The following is a 16,632-nucleotide window of genomic DNA, read 5'->3' on the forward strand; positions in this document are numbered from 1 at the left end:
CGTGGATATTTTCGTTAACAAGCACGAGTTTCAAATATCTGAAACTAATTAACCTAGGAAAAATCTCGTGTCTTTCATTTTATCTCTGATCGAATCATATGTGCAATGCTGAAATTGAATTTTAATTAAAACACCGATCGAGTAATTTATTAAATGAGGATTTTATTGAATTTTAAACTTCGAGGAAGTTATGGAAGCTCGGTTGCTGGCTTATTGTTTTTATTCTAAAACTAAATTATAATACTTTGAAACTGTTGTAATCCGAGTGGCAGAAATGTTTGAGAAAAATGATCGTCAATAATGACCAATTGATCAGTCGTATTTATTGTGCATGTGTGTGTATTGCAAGCAATCAATTCTTATTTACCGAAGTGAAACCTAGTGCAGCTGAATTTTAAGTAAAGTTTTCAGCAGCTGTCGAAAGAATTGAAATCGTTAAACAATGCATAATTTTAATATAAGTCTGAAAAGTTCACGAAATCCCAGTGCTCTTCTAATTTTGAAGAAAATTTGTGATTAAGCTGCACCAAACCTCGAATAGATTAAGCGACTGCACTTGCATCAAATTTATGCGCGAACTTCCGAAATATTTTCGACAACGAGGAATTGCGAGAGTAACAAGGTACGAGCGCACAACTAGATACAGAAGAAAATGTGTTTTTGTCGAAAAGGTTGTGATGAAGGTGGAGAGGCTAAAGCCGGTCGACTAGTTATAAATAAAAATATAAAACTAAGAGGAAAGGAAACGTTTAATATATCTCGTGCCATAATAAAAATAAGCAATACGGTTTTCGCTCCGGTATTTGGGGAGCCGTTAGCGCACTTTTATCCGGACTCGGTGTTCGTACTAATTTAGTTGTAATATAAAAATAAAGGTAATGCAGGTGGGAAATGGGGTGTAACGACGGCGCGCCCATAATGCTAATGTAAAAGTATGAATGTCAGCGGTGGCGTTGTTGTATCAAGAAATCGGAGCTTGCTGGTGGAATATTTCTCGATGGTAGATCTTCGAAATTGCAGTCTTTCTAATTACCATCCGTCCCCAGTTACATTACCGAAAGCCTCAGGCGAGGGCTACGTACAGTTAACGTGTGCCATCCAACCCTCTGTTTCTGTCGACTGACTTAGCTACGTTCAACCACAGAACGTTAAAAGGGAATTCTAAAGAGCGAGCTTATACACGGTTCTGGTTCTCTACACTCTTAATAGCCCTCATGATACTTTTTGTTCCACATATTATAAAGGCGCCTCAAACTCAACGTGGTAATCTGACGGAAACATGTGCATGTTTGGGGCGAATTATTTTTCAACCCTTGGTCACACGGAGACGGAAATCTGGTGACGGTGTGCTCCACAGGTGCCTGTTACTTCGCTCGTTACTGCACTTTTACGGCGCAAGTAATGTGACTTTCGAACTGCACAAAAACGTGCATAAATTTCCGAGTGCAAGGTACGAACTTATCCTGGCAGAGGTCGCGATGAATGAAAAACCGAAGAATGAATGAATCTTTTCGCTCTCTATTTATATTGAATCGAAATTTTACAGTGGCTGCGCACGGCGAACTATTTTTATTTGTGTTTACATTACATGCATCAACAGATCTGGAATACAGGGTGTTATTGAAAGTTGTACAGATATTTTAATAACGAGCTACTGGCTTCATGTAGAACTCGGAAAAAATATTTAAAAAATTCTATCTCAAAAAATAAAATGACATTAATTTTTTGAGCTACAATTTTTTTTAATTGCTTTTAGTCTTCTACGTTGTCAAACAACTTCGTAGGTAAAATTTCGGCACATTTTAAAAATACACCCTGTATATCATATTTTTTAAAACGTACACCAATGCGTTTTCCTTGTTTTAAAGCATATTTCCTATAGGTTACTTCGCATTGGCGTATATGTTATAAAACATAATATACAGGGTGTAATTTTAAAATGTGCTGAAATTTTACCTACGAGATTGTGGGACAACGTAGAAAACTAAAAGCAATTTTAAAAAATTGTAGCTCAAAAAATAAATGTCATTTTATTTTTTTGATATTTTTTCCGAGTTCTACATGAAGCCAGTAGCTCGTGGTTAAAATATCTGTACAACTTTCAATAACACCCTGTATACGATTAAACGTTATGGACCATATTTCTTAGGCGTTTGTGAATTCTCGACAGATCGGGCTAACCTGTGTGTGACGTCACTGAAATATTCACTCCAGGTCCGGGCCACTTTCTCGGGTAATAAACGCCGGCGCTATTTATTATTAAAATATTTTAACACACGCACACAGTCGGAGCAATTACAGTTCTCAGGTGTAAGATGGTCGCAAGTTGGAAAATCTGCCAAGCTCGAACTAGTCGAGTGAGCTTAGCCGCTTTATATAAGTTTCAAGTTAATTAAGCATCAGACCGACTCATTGTGTCAATGGCATCCTGTCATTTGAAAATTGCTGGATAAATGGATACAGTCGCGCAGGAAACTTTGCCAATCTGATAAAGTGTAGAGGTTTCCATTGTCTGATGCTGGTTGATTCGAGGATTTTGCAGTGTAGTGCAGTGTCGGCTCGTGCCTCACCATAATGCGGACAAACCCCCGAAGATAAAACAACAGACTAAGAAAAACACGCCTTCTTCTGCTCAAGATTAATTAACCGTGAAGCTGAATTTCCGCTGATAATTAATGCTACAGAAACATTGTTACCCTATTGTTGCTCTTGTATTACTTATTTTTCTCTCTATCATTATTTCAACACGACAACGCCATTTTCGCTTGCAACAGACGTGACTTGCAACTTACGAATGAAACTCTCACACGTTCATGTAGTTTCACTAATTATTGTCCAACCTTTCAACTAATTGGAACGGACGTTTAATAAAAACATTATTTGTGTGAACGTCGAACACTGTAAAACTTTACTTTGTTGTTGGATTTAAAAGGTAAAACGTATTGTCAGAGAAATGTAATAAGTTCGCCGCTTTTGATCGAAACTATTTTTAAATTTTCAACGATGTAAACGGGAAATGTTATTTGGTATTAGTGAAATTATATAATCCACTAAAGCAGCTTGAGAAGTCCAAGTAGGGTCTTCTAACATTATTATATTTATTTGGATGTGGAATCTCTGCGCTTTCCCCATTTCATACGGCAACAGATTTGCTCTATTGTGTGCTCTAATTTTAACAAATCACCACAGCTCTCTGCCAAAGGAATATTAACAAACTCGCAATAAAAAAATATGTTGCTCCATTTTATTCGCTTGAAATGGTTCAGTCTTTAACAATTAAGTCTTGACCTTTCCAACTCGTCTACAATTTCTAGGTGGGGGAAATCCTGTGATGCCTAATAATACACCACGTGTCTTATTGTCGATGTACGATAATGTGATTCCTTTGATATTACGTCGACACACTGGTAGACCGATTGTTGGAGGAAAATCGATACTTCGCGAGTAAACAGCAAAATATCGTATGTCTTTTTAATCTTACAACTTAATTTAAAATAATTTTTTCGAAGCAGAAATTAAGTGATCAAGAAGGTGCGTAGTATACTGTTGTTCGATCACAAACCTGCTAGGCGCGTATGTTTTGTGATCACCGACCGCTACGCCGCGTATAGATTGTGACAGTCGGCATCGATCCGGTATGCGTCAAGATGGAGTAGTTTTTTGTAGGTTTCGTAGTGCGACTTCTTGGGGAACGTTTAGAGATGGGGTTATGGCGATGTATAGAGGACGCGGTCGACGTAGCAATAGTGCCGTCGAATCACTGTCACTACGCTCGAGCAAAGATGCAAAGTACGATGGCCGCAGTACAACCCCAACAACTCTCCAACGAGATGACCGGCCATTTGGCCGAAATGAGATCCATAACGTAGAAATGTAAACCCCCTCGTTCCGAGAATTTCCCACAGCGTAAGGTCTTTGTGCGGAACGACATAAGATGGCATTCCGCACTCTGTACTTCGCCACTACAGCTAAAACACAAGAAGCCGTTTGTCGACAAATTCACTTATTCGCATAAAATTGCTGCCTTGCGACCGGACAAAATGTCTACAGTGTCGTCAAATTAAAATCTTAATCAACCCCATCCATTCGGCTAACTCTAATCATTCCACTCTAAATGTAAAAATTCCACTACTTCACCCATCCGGACGCAACTTCTTTACGACCTCACCAATTACGACAACACTCCCACGGCCGTAAAGCGGGGCACAATTACAACAGTGGAATACGAAAAATGACCCGAATTTGCGGAAAATCCCCATTTATTGTTTTGCCGTGGATAGTTCTCGTTTGGTGTCTCCGTCACCGTAGACTCCATTGTGGAGTAAAAAGTGTATTATAAAATAACGGACAAAGAATCTGCAAGAAAACCGTTTTATAAAATTACTGGTTTAAACTGGAAAACCTAAAAAAATTCATTACCGGTCATTGATTTTCTTTTATCGTATGAAAAGGAGGCGCAAAATTATTATTGAAAATTCTCGCGTTAATTGAAGCAGAAAATGAAGAATTTTCGCGGATTAATTGGAAATTGGTTGTTTTTGTAGAAAAGCCGGTCGGTCTAGTTCTGCACGAGTAACAGTCATTTTCGTCGCAGTAGTTCCGAGAGCCGTCGTCGAACGACCCATAAATCAGTGTTTTGCCGTATCAAAAATTTATAGAAAAGATTTATAAGGGTCCATGAAACTGACGGTCGCCAAAGTTAGATTAGAATATAAAAAAAAACAACAATTATGGTAGGTGTTATGATTTCCCAGTTGGCCGTGCATGCAGTATAGGTGTGGCCCTGATTATGGAGCGTAAATATAGTCACGAACAACCATTAAGGTAGGGGTTTAAGTAGATATATTAATGCCAGTTCTCAGTTCTGACTCAAAAGCTAACCGCGCAAATTTTTTTTTTAATACCGAAGATGTAGCCATTTTTTAACAAATTTTACTTGATTTTCAGCCTCCTTTAAAATACAAAATTCAGCTAATTATTCTTCTGCTTCGTTTTTAAGACAATTTATTCATTATGGAAAAGGGTCTGTTTTGCCGCACCCCAACTTCAAAAGAATAAAGAGCCATTCATTAGAAAGTTTATCAAATCAACATACGGTGGTGATCCGTTGTTTTTCAGCCAATTTTAAAAATAAACAAAAAATTAAGCCATATTTTACTTGATTTTCGACCCCTTTCAAAGATACTAAATGTTAGCTTTATTTCAACTGATTCTTCCACATTTTTCCTTTGTTGTCAAGACCAGACAAAACAACCCTTCCTTTGATATTTTATATCAAATTAAGACAAAAAGAATAGAGTGATCCCTGAATATTTACAGAAATATAGAAACAGAATAATGGATTTATGTATGTATTAAGATTAGACTTTCAAATTTATTTATTTTATTATTTATTCAAATAGATTTTCCTATATGTATCTTTCTAAATGGAGACTAAATTTGTTACTTTAACACCTAATAGATCAGGCTCTTTTCATTTGGATTTAAATTTTAGAAAAAAGGTGTATATTGAAGAAATACAGGGTTATTATAAATGATTGTCCCATCGCAGTTGGCGTTGAAAACCCACATAAATTTTGGATGTGCCGCACCCTCGCAACGTTAGACAAACTAGTAGACAGATTTCCATTACCGCCAGTATCGCCACCTTAGTCTCACTCATCTTATGAGGCTTGCGGCACATTCAACTATGTCATCAACGCCAACTGCGATGGGACAATCATTTATAACAACCCTGTACTATCTAATGCAAATGAGAAATGAGGACGTCCGTACGTGAAAGAATAGGTGATTGCTAAAAACAAAAACAATCTGAACAATGAAGAATTCAGCAAAGCCTGAACCTGACAGATTGACTTTTTATGCTAAGTCGTACTGTTCTAAAAATGTTAAATTTTAACTTCACTTCTACAGTTTTTTCGTTGTTTTTTGAAATTGCACAATAATTACCTACTATATCCGATGTGCAAGTTAACAACGGTTGCCTTTCTTAAAGCACATTTCCTAGAGGTTACTTCGCATTGGCGTACATTTTATAAAATAAGATATACAGGGTGTATTTTTAAAATGTGCCTAAATTTTACCTACGAGGTTGTGGGACAACGTAGAAGACTAAGAGCAATTATAAAAAATTGTACCTCAAAAAATAAATGTCAATTTATTTTTTGACATAGAATTTTTTAAATATTTTTTCCGAGTTTTACATTAAGCCAGTAGCTCGTGGTTAAAATTTTGCAGATCCATTCTGGGTCACCTGTATTATGAAGTTGTATCAAATTTTCTATGGAACTAAGTTTTCCGTTGTTTTTACTTACCCTTTATCAGCAAAGATTAATTCTTTTTCTGTAAAAATAATTATGTGATGATAAAACTCTTCATGATTACGGGATCTAGAAAGAAAACATGAAGATCGACAGAATTCAGCTTTGAAAGTATTAAAAATCGAACCAAATTATTCGAATTTTAAAATAATATTAAATAAGTCTTTCTGTTTTAATTTGACATAAAGAATGGGGTGGTCTTCACTGCTCAAAGGAAAAATAATGGAAAATTACTGTACATAAAAAGCTAAAATTTAGTATATTTGAAAGGAGTTGAAAATCAAGTAGTTTTAAAAGAGACTGATAGTGATAAACAACGGATCACTGTACAGTGATTTGATAAATCTTCTAATGAATGGCTTTTTATTCTTTTGAAGTTTGGGCCCGACGCAATGAACCCATAATGAATAAATTTCAATATATTGTTAATTATTAGTAGGTATATTGTCTTAAAAATTAAGCAGGAATTATGAAAAATTAGCCGAAATGAAGCTGAATTTTGGATTTTTAATTAAGTAAAAAAAGAAAAAAAAGAGTAAATTTTTACTATGTATAAAAAAAAATTCTGCACGATTAGTCTTTGAGCGAGAACTGGTTTATGTATTTTTAAACAATCCTCTCCTGGTTTGTTTCCTTCTTGCTCACAGCCAACACGGGTAATTCGCACCGGCCATAATATTTTTACGACTTCAAAAATTGACACTTAACAATTAATAAAAAAAAAACAATTTGCTCCAACGAACATGCATTTTGCAACAGGCCAATCGATAACTTACCGCTTTTTTAATAAATGATACAAAACCATATCCTTTTGATTTTAGGGTTTGCGGATCCCTCACAACTCGGCAATCCCTGCAAAAGATTAATTAATAAAAACAACTTATTCACAAGCCCGACCCTTCACACCAATCACCCACCCCGCAAATCTCGATCATCGTTCAGTCACAGTTCAGCACACATTTTCGCGATTGCAAGCAGGTAAAATATACAAATATGTATTATTTTTTTGTTTGCGGTGCAATGAGGTGTAAACGTGGCCATTTTGTTTTAGAACTCGATAAATGTGCGTCTTTTCAATAATATCGGTCGGTGGGGCTGATCGAACGGTCGGTTTAAATTTTATTTGTATGTTTTACGTTTATTTCTTTAGCGTTTTCCACCTAGGTTATTGTTGATGGCGATATTGGTGAAAATGTGCGGAAGAGATCTGGTTTTTACCCAAAAGATAAATACCCAACGAACGTTTCCCTTAATGGTACGTGCAATTAAGTTTTATTGAAAAACATAACATTTGATGTTGCACGGAATAGAATTTTGATGGCGAACATAGCGATATTTGATTTGGAAAAAGCGAGAATTTAGACATGATAATTCCAATTTAGTGGATGGGTAGGAGCGGTCTCGTGTTTGTTGAAGGTATTGTTTTCGGGGAGGAGGTGTAGGGGTCTAGTGGAGGTCCACACCTAAAACTCGACGGATCTCGTTGACCAGACTTGCAAACTATAGAGATCATATAACATGGAAGGGGTGGTCCCTTTGAATATAAATTCGGTGAAATTCGGACCGGGTGACTGTTTACGAAAAAGCTTTGTTTCTTTTAATCGCAATTAAGAAATTGTTGAAAGAGTGAGGTCACGAAAATTTTACGTTGCCACAATCTGGACCTAATTGGGAAAATTCCCGGTATACCTGTTTATTTTGTAAAATAAGTTTCCCCGCAATTACCGTCTATTGTTGCGTTAATAATTGCGATGACTGAAGTGTTTATAAGACGGGGTTTTCTAGCTCTAGTTCCAGCTTCAGCTTCACCTCCACCTTCACCATTCAATGGCACGGCAGACTTCTTATTAATAACAAAGAAGATTCACTTTAATCCCGCTAGTGTAACAAGCTTAAGTATGCAAAGTTAGTGGCGTTACTGCACGCTGCCAGCTCCTCCAACTCAATTAGGCCCCGTCGAAGTACGCCGAGTTAAGTGCGTTCATTGATAGCAGGATGCTATCGATTTCGTACTGATCATTTCGAGACAAACTCGCAGATATCAAACTTTCCCAGAACTTATATCCTGAATATTTCCTCTCATCGGGGACAAACAAACTTTCCGAAAGTACAAACACGACATCTTAACCCTTTAAAGGCCAATAGATTTGTCACTTGACGTTCGACTCCCACTTCTGATGGCTTAACGCACAAACAGTTTTTTAAAACGACTCGACTTCAACCGACCGAATGAAACTGGATCAATGTCTTAAAAAATTAATAGGCCGAACCAAACATCGAAACTTTCGAGACTCGACGAAAATCTACACGATTTCCGACATTTCTTCCAACTTTACATTTTTACGCACTGCACCAACGAACAGCCACATTATAAGTTATAACAAATTCATTCAGCTCCAGAAATGCCAAAATGTAAACAAATTCACTTTCTCTTCCATGACTCCTTATTACATCATAATAAAATCCATCTTCCTTACATCAACGATCATCGTCCCATATAGAATGTTTATTAAAAAAAAACTATTGACAACGTTGTTATCGTTTTTCAGTTTGGTTTTATTCCAAAAATTAGTTTATTATAATTAATCAACTTAAGCACATAACATTTTTTGTTTTATAATACAAAAATTTCCGATAATAATGCGGAATCTGGAAAAGTACCACGAATGCTTGATTGCTTGCAGCGTTTCCACGTTGAATGGCAAGGGAAATGCTCTCAAAAAGGAATTTCTTTAATTAATTGTTTATAAACATTTTTGGAAATTTTTCATATATGTAATTCAGTTTTTCATGATATAATGAAAAAAAAAGACTTAAATACCCATTACTATTCAATAGTTTCAATAAATATCGTAAAAAACTGAATTTTTTGTAGGCTCTACAAAATTTAAGGTTCAGAGAGTCGTCAATTTATTTGAAGACACAGGAAGCGTACTACGCCGTCCAAAACATTTTAGCTGCCATTTTCTGTAATTTAAAAAAAAAAAATTGTAATCCATGCTTTATTGTCATTATGATTACATCTTGATTATGATTGGCATTTTTTGGGTGGTAAATTTCAAAACTTGAAATTATTTTGTCATTTTCTACTATACAGAACGTTTACCTCAGGTTATCTATGTACGACTGCTCTAATGTTCTTCATTCATGTCGGATTTTTGGTATACATATTTGAGTTTTAAGCAGTTTAAATTGATTCGCAGGATAACAATATGCATGTCAAAATGACAAGAATTCTGGAGGTTTCATTCGTTTTTCAATAAAGCCTTTACTGTGACGTCACGATAAAAACAATTTCTGCCTTAAGACTTTGTGTTCTAGATGGCAATGCCGGGCGCTACATTTTAACGCACTGTTGCCAGATGGTCAGTTCCATGATTGCCAAGTCGCATGATACATATCATAAAATTCTCGTTTCGAAATGAAATGAGAAAAATATTCGCTCGCTTTCCGACTAACAGATCTCGGAGGCTCAAAAAGTTCGTCGTGTGGGCAGTTAATGACAAAAAGCTGACACTTTGCTAAATCGATTGGTCATGTATTGGTGAACTTCCAAAAAAAAAAAAGTTCAAAAATTGTCGTGTGCAAAAGGGCGTTATTCAAAATTTTCGAGTTACGTCGCTCATCGGATAGCCGGTGTTCAAGTATTTTTTTTTTGGTAGAAACTTTGTAATATTTTCTGTAGCCGTTTGGTTGTAAAAAAATAAACAATTTTCAAAAAAGCATTGCGTCTTATGGAAAGAATAAAATTCAAATGCCTGTATCTCTGTTCGACGCTCGCCAAAAATTCGTTAATTTTGCCGCATTTTTACGTTTCTCACTCCATTGCTCGAAAACTAAGCCTCCAATCGAAAAAATGTATTCTTTGAGAACTGAAGACAGATATTCTCTGATTACGATGGTGTTTATTATTATAATTTTGAGAGAATATCAATCAAGTTATGATTAAAAAACTAAAGTTGCAACAAAATCTCTAAGCGATTAGAAATGCAAACGTCGATCACCCTCCCGCACCCCTCTGTTCCCCCCGCTCGGTCGTTCCCCAAGACCTACCGAAACAATTACATATTTTATTTGTAATATTTACATTATAGTGCTTTTTTTTTTAATAATCCACTGTCGCAAGAATCATCGCCCTATGTCCAAAAATATGATTTTTTTTAAATTTTGGCAATTTCTCGAAATTGAGCAAGGTATAATTTTTTCGGCTCTAAAGAAGCACCTTGACGGAAAGAATCCAGTGGTTTAAAGTTTTTTCTCAGTCGAAAAAAAAAGAGGGATGGATAGTGTTTTCTTTGCACATCCCCCATAGAATCTATGCTATGGCATCGAATTTTGCACTTTTCAAGACGCTTCCTTGAGACTATAAACATCATAATTTAACCTTCATTTTTTAGAAAAACCCAAAAAACTGAAAAAACGAATTTCATTTTTCTTGAAATAAACAAATTCAATGGACCATATGCTCCTTAATGCAACGAAATGATATTGAATTTTTTACCGTTGTGTTCTACTTTTCAAGGTCATTATTTTGAATGGTAAACATCATAATTTTACTCTTGATTTTCCAGAAAAGCGCAAAACACTGAAAAAAACCATTTAAATGTTATGTTCTAATCTAAACAAATTGTTGCTGGTCTATCTGAGCAAAACAATGAAACCATTTCGAGCTTGCCAGCACACCTAAATTATTCTCTTTATTTCTCCAAAAAAGTAATACTAATCTATTACAATTTAGGAATAAATGACTTAAACCACGATGTTTGAAAAAAATATTCTTCAATGATTACATTGTTGACAACGTCAGGTTTTATAAAAACATCATGTAAAAATTCTTATATTGAAAACCATCAAACCGTCCGGCAATGGTGCAAATATATTATGGAGACAATTATACAGGGTGTTTGAAAATTGCTAGTACAAAAAAAAAACTGTGGCATCTGGAAGCCCTAAGAAATCCAAGAAACCAATTTTTAATTTTTTAAAACAAAAGGGATAAAGTAACCATATTCCTGCATATTCTACGCCTCAGGCGGGGCAATATTTTTTAAACCTTGGTAACCAAGCGTGATGATCGTAGTGATAATGAAGGACTATACAACAATATGAAAAATTTATATTTTTTTGCAATATCTTGGCAACCACAGATTGACAGTTTAAGAACATCAAATTTTTTATTTCGTTATTGCTTAACAACGTGAAGTGTCTTTTTAAAATACCTTAACTCAGTGGTGCACTAACAATTTTAACCCAATTTTTAGTAATTTTTATCTCGAAAACTAGAGGATTTTTATTAGAATTTTCTTTTGCCGATGACTTCAACTCACCATCACCAATTACAGGGTTTTTTTTGTACTAGCAATTTTCAAACAGCCTGTATTTTTCTTTTTACTGAGTTGAGCGGTCAAATCGAAAAAATGTATTCTTTAAGAACGAAAGACCGATATTCTCTGATTACGATGGTGTTTGTTATTATAATTTTGAGGGAATATGAATCAAGTTATGATTAAAAAACTAAAGTTGCAACAAAATCTCTCAGGGCTAATAAGCGCAAACCACGATCACCCTCCCGCACCGCTCTGTTCCCCCCGCTCGGCCAATCCCAAGACCTACCGAAACAATTATGTATTTTGTTTGTAATATTTACATTATAGTCCTTTTTTTGTCAGTGTCAAAATTTCATTAAATACCAGGCTGTACCATTTATCTGCAGCTAAATGTCTATAAGCTTTTGTTAATAAATTAAATGAAATTTAATATTTTTTCATTTCTGACGTCAAAATTAAAAAATATTTTTTGACTTCCTGTGATGGAAACCTTGCAACCTTGCAAATACGCACTGTTCGCGTCACATGGAACTTTGTTTTTACAGCAACTGTGCGACGGTGAATTTTTCCCACATACTATGCGGCAAAGTAAATCTGTGGCGGTCGTGAAAAAGTAGGTAAGTCGAAAATGTTAATTTTTCAGGGCAACGATTCAAAATTCCACATCATTCCTAAAATCCTGTAATTAAATAGAAACTTCTTTCTACCTGTACTTGCTTTCAATATAAGTAAATTTTAAACTGTGAAAATCTGAATTATTTAACTCCATGATTTATTATTAAGGTATAAACATCGTTAACTCATTTTTGAAATTATTTGACTTACCTACTTTTTCACGACCGCCACAGAAATAATCGTTGTTTTTAACCTTTAGAAACGTAGAAGAAATACACAATTTTAAATTAACGAAGCTGAGTTTCAGGAGAACAATATGTATACATTTTGAATTTAATTAATTTTAGACAATAAAATCTAAAAGAAATGAAAATAGCAGCGCCATCTGTCGGTTCTACCTTACATTTGACAATTCTTGGGTCCGCCAATTTTTCTCATTTTATCTTTGCATTTAGAGTCAGAACAGTACGTGCTTGAATTTTTTTTTTTTTGAAAAACATAGGACATCCGTCCGTTATTTATCGACGAATCTAATCGTGCTTTATGCAAAGCAGTGCCGTCACAAATATTCGAAATTAATTTTTGTAGTTTTCCTCTGGCGTATAAAAATTCGATTTGTTGAACATTTTTAATGTTGTTCGCAGGAGGCGTGAGAGGAATAGTGTGGTGGTAAAAATTTGGCGTTGTTAATTAATAATGAATTAAAATGGGGAGTTGACGGGGCCGCAAATTAGTGTGTGCAGAGAACAGTGTCAAGTTTAAAATTGGCCCTATTTTGACGTGTGTAAGCGCAACCTGGCGCGAAATTTATGTGCCGTGTGTGTGCCGTTTTGCTTAAAAATTTATGGAAGTGGAAGTGCGTTTAGTTAAAAAAAAAAACAATTGAATTGTTTCCTAGTCCCATCGGTTTTTAGCGATTCGGTCGAAATCCGAATGGGTGGTGGGCTTCCCGAGATAAGTTTTAAAATCCGTAATTAAGGAATGCTTTAAAGCGGAGTGTATCAGCCTCTTAGCGCGAAGCATTCTTAGTTTGAAGGCCTAGCAAGGCACATTTCCGCCAGTAAAAGCGTAGTTTATGATGACGCGTTATCGTGTTCTTCTGCACAGGTCCGGACTTATGTCGCCCCGGAGATTAAGCCCCTCGCTCGAATCCATTACGGGTGGATGTTAGACGTTATTATTATTTGCTATGTATTAATTTACACAGAGATGTCTGGAGATGAATACCGTAAACCGTAAAAACAACACTAAAGGTGGGAGAGATCTAATATCTAAAATGACGCCAGTTGGACCCCTCGCCGGCATAAAAAATTCTACCTGTTTTACGTGCTTCCGCCACTGATAAGAGCCTATTAGTTCGGCGCATTGCTATTCATGCGATTAATCCCGGAGGGTGCAAAAACCGGGGCGAAATTATTGCAACCGGCTAATTAAACGCGTCATGTTTCAACTTGTGCGACCGTAAACGCGGCCTAAGCGTTCAATTGTAAGAAGGGGTGGATACGGTGCCATTTGGAGTGTTCATTAATTTCTACGGACCACACGCCCTCGCTTACCAAACCTCGCACTCCATACTCCGGAATCAATCTGACATCGGCGACCTCACATCCGAACCGACTCCAAAATATTACCCCAAACTGTACCCAAAAAGAACTTTACGTTTCTTACAGAACTCGGTCAAACTCGACTTTCAAATGACCAAAAAATTATGACTTAAACGTTTAACGCAATCATGTCAATCCAGATTTGGAATTTTATTTCATTAAAATTTACTGAATCAATACCGGATTTGCTTCTTATTAATTTTGTGGAAATGTACGCATAACAACAGTTAATTATTAACGTGAAACTTCATTCGTGATCACTTGTTTAATTTAGGAAGAGCTTTAAAACTGTTGTTATCTGTTTACTATTTATTCGATATTCACCAAAAGTAAAGTTTATATTTTTTTGAAAACTTAACGCTGTAATCTCTAAAGATCAAAAGTTTGTTTATAAGTACGTTAAGAAGAGCCTTAAAGCTGCCGCTGTCAGTTTAATATTTATTCAATATTCCACAACAATAAAATTTATCTTTTATCTTCAATTTCATGAACATTTACGATAGCCATGAAATTTTGATGTTAAACTAATTTTTCCTTCGCGGTCACTTTCATTATTTTGGGAGGCACTCTTAAAACGATTGCTGGAGCTTATCAACATTCACCAGGAATAAAGTTTGTATTTTTGCAGAACTTAACACTATTATTAAAAATCAATTTTTTTCGGTAGATATGTACAGGGTGTCTCAAAATTCGCGAATTCCGAATACAGAGCGTGGTAGGGGAGGCCCCAGTGGAGCTCGAAAAATACTTAGAAAAAAAAATCGCTCTTCCTGAAGAAGATATAAGCACTTAAATTTTGTTCAACACATACAGTGCACTTCAGACCAATGTAGCTTTGTGGGGGGAGTCCCGATTTTTTTTTTATTTCCATATTTGGACTACTGAAGTGATCCCCTACAACGCCGTGGATTCGGAATTCGCGAATTTTGAGACACCCTGTATAATTTGGAAAAATCAGTAGCATACAAATTTTTGGGGGTATTGCTTATTTAATAGTTGAGCGTAAGAAGGGCTCCTAAGCTGTTTTTTTTAATGCTTAACTAGAACTAGATTTAGCAAGAACACTGTAGGAATAAATTTGGAGTTTATTAATTTTTGAACGTTTTGTGTTCTCCCATTGACCCCACCCATATTTGCTTCGTGACATTTCCGCCCCTGCCACCTCAATCTCGTCTCAAAAATTTTTGCGTTGATAATTTCCAGCGTGATAACGGCAAGTGGCTGCGCTCACTTAGTATTCCAGTCTTTGTTATCTATAATTAGTTTTGTTTGTGACTGGTGTTTTTGTTGACTCTAAAAATCCGGTGACGGGGTGGCGGCGTGCGTGGTGAACAGGGCTTAAGCGTGAATTGTAGGAAGCGTCGGGTTTTGCGCTTTCGAAGTATTATTAATTCTACAGACCGCACACATTTGCCGTTGGCTTAGCGAAATGCTACAGCCCCATTCGATAACATTTATGCCCTAGTTAAATATGATCTAAATGCCAGGCCGATGCTGATTGATATTTATACATGCGGTTTTATCTTTTTTCGTTCGAGGTGGAGAGAGCGCGCAGAAATTCGTGGATTAAATCAGATGCGATATTGCTTTTGAATGAAATAACGCAATTTGAACCGTCGGGTATTGGGCAATAATGCTCCCGTTTAATCCCACTTGTAAATGTTGGTAATAGAATTGGCTGTTTAAAACACACTGTCGACGTACTAAATACGAAACGGGTCAAGTTGAATTTAATAACTGTTTCACATCGGACAACGAAGCCATTTGTTCTTTGTTCAACACTTTTTGGGCGAACGAGCCAAGAAAGTATTTTTTTTCGACGCCCAAAATCGCCGTGCATTCTGCAACAACTGTCGTAAAATACTGTTTGAATTATTGATAAAATAATACAAAATCAATACGCAATGAACGGATCGAAAACGCATTAAAAACTTTCCCAGTGACTCGTTGACAAATGCAATCCTTAATTACACTCGACCTACAGAACAAAATAGCGGTATTCGGGGTGGGTTTTAGTTTACATTCAATTATATCACAAATTTGTAACATTTCTCCGCACAAAAACTACAAGCGGTTACCATTTAGGAATTAGACGTCGGCAGGAGTAGAGGTTTTTTGGATGGTGGTAACGTCCTTGAAAACTGAAAGCTAAAAGCTTTACTTTGTCGTAACCTGTGCTTGGGATATTACAATTTCAGGCAACGTGCCAGACGCATTAGAGTCATGCATAATAGTAACTTCCATAATCACCTAGCTAATTACCTGCAATTAAATAAAATTAAACGAAAGTAGTGCGACAGTGTCGCGGATAATTAGGTGGAAATTGAATAAATTCTAGTTCCGAACTGGATCCTGATAGAATGGAGGAGGATGAGCGATGACAATGTAGCCTAAAATTTCACGACAATTCACATAGCAATTAATAGAGGAAATGTAACACATTTTGGGTTCGCAAATGTTTTCCATCCCTAGCGAATAATCCCTACTACGGTTTCCACCGACATTGTCCTATGTGCGTTCATTGTGGGTTAAATTATTTAACGGAGGTACAATACAAATCGGTATTCATGACTTTATTATGTTCAATCTTTAATCTAGTCTATTCCTCAGACGAGTTCCCGGAGGAACCGGCTACTGTTTACGGTACCGAGTTCACTTTTCCCCATCCAGAGACTGATCTCACCGGTCGGGATACCTTCAGCTCTGAGGGGACTGCGAAATTGCTTTTCAAAATATTTATAGTCTAATTTCATTTCACCTTGTGTG

The 16,632-nt window shown here is 36.1% G+C and overlaps 1 protein-coding gene across 4 annotated transcripts in view; it reads right to left on the bottom strand.

Annotated features, from left to right (window-relative positions):
- Nucleotides 1-16,632, bottom strand: part of LOC138140000 (nucleolysin TIAR) — a 235,537-nt gene that overhangs the window by 26,462 nt on the left and 192,443 nt on the right. For all 4 annotated transcript variants that reach the window (XM_069060647.1, XM_069060648.1, XM_069060649.1 and 1 more), the window contains one exon: nt 7,097-7,172. In XM_069060647.1, coding sequence (XP_068916748.1) covers nt 7,097-7,172 — 76 coding nt within the window. The remainder of the gene's footprint in view (nt 1-7,096; nt 7,173-16,632) is intronic.

This window comes from Tenebrio molitor, chromosome X, assembly GCF_963966145.1.
Source record: "Tenebrio molitor chromosome X, icTenMoli1.1, whole genome shotgun sequence".
Lineage (NCBI taxonomy): Eukaryota > Metazoa > Arthropoda > Insecta > Coleoptera > Tenebrionidae > Tenebrio > Tenebrio molitor.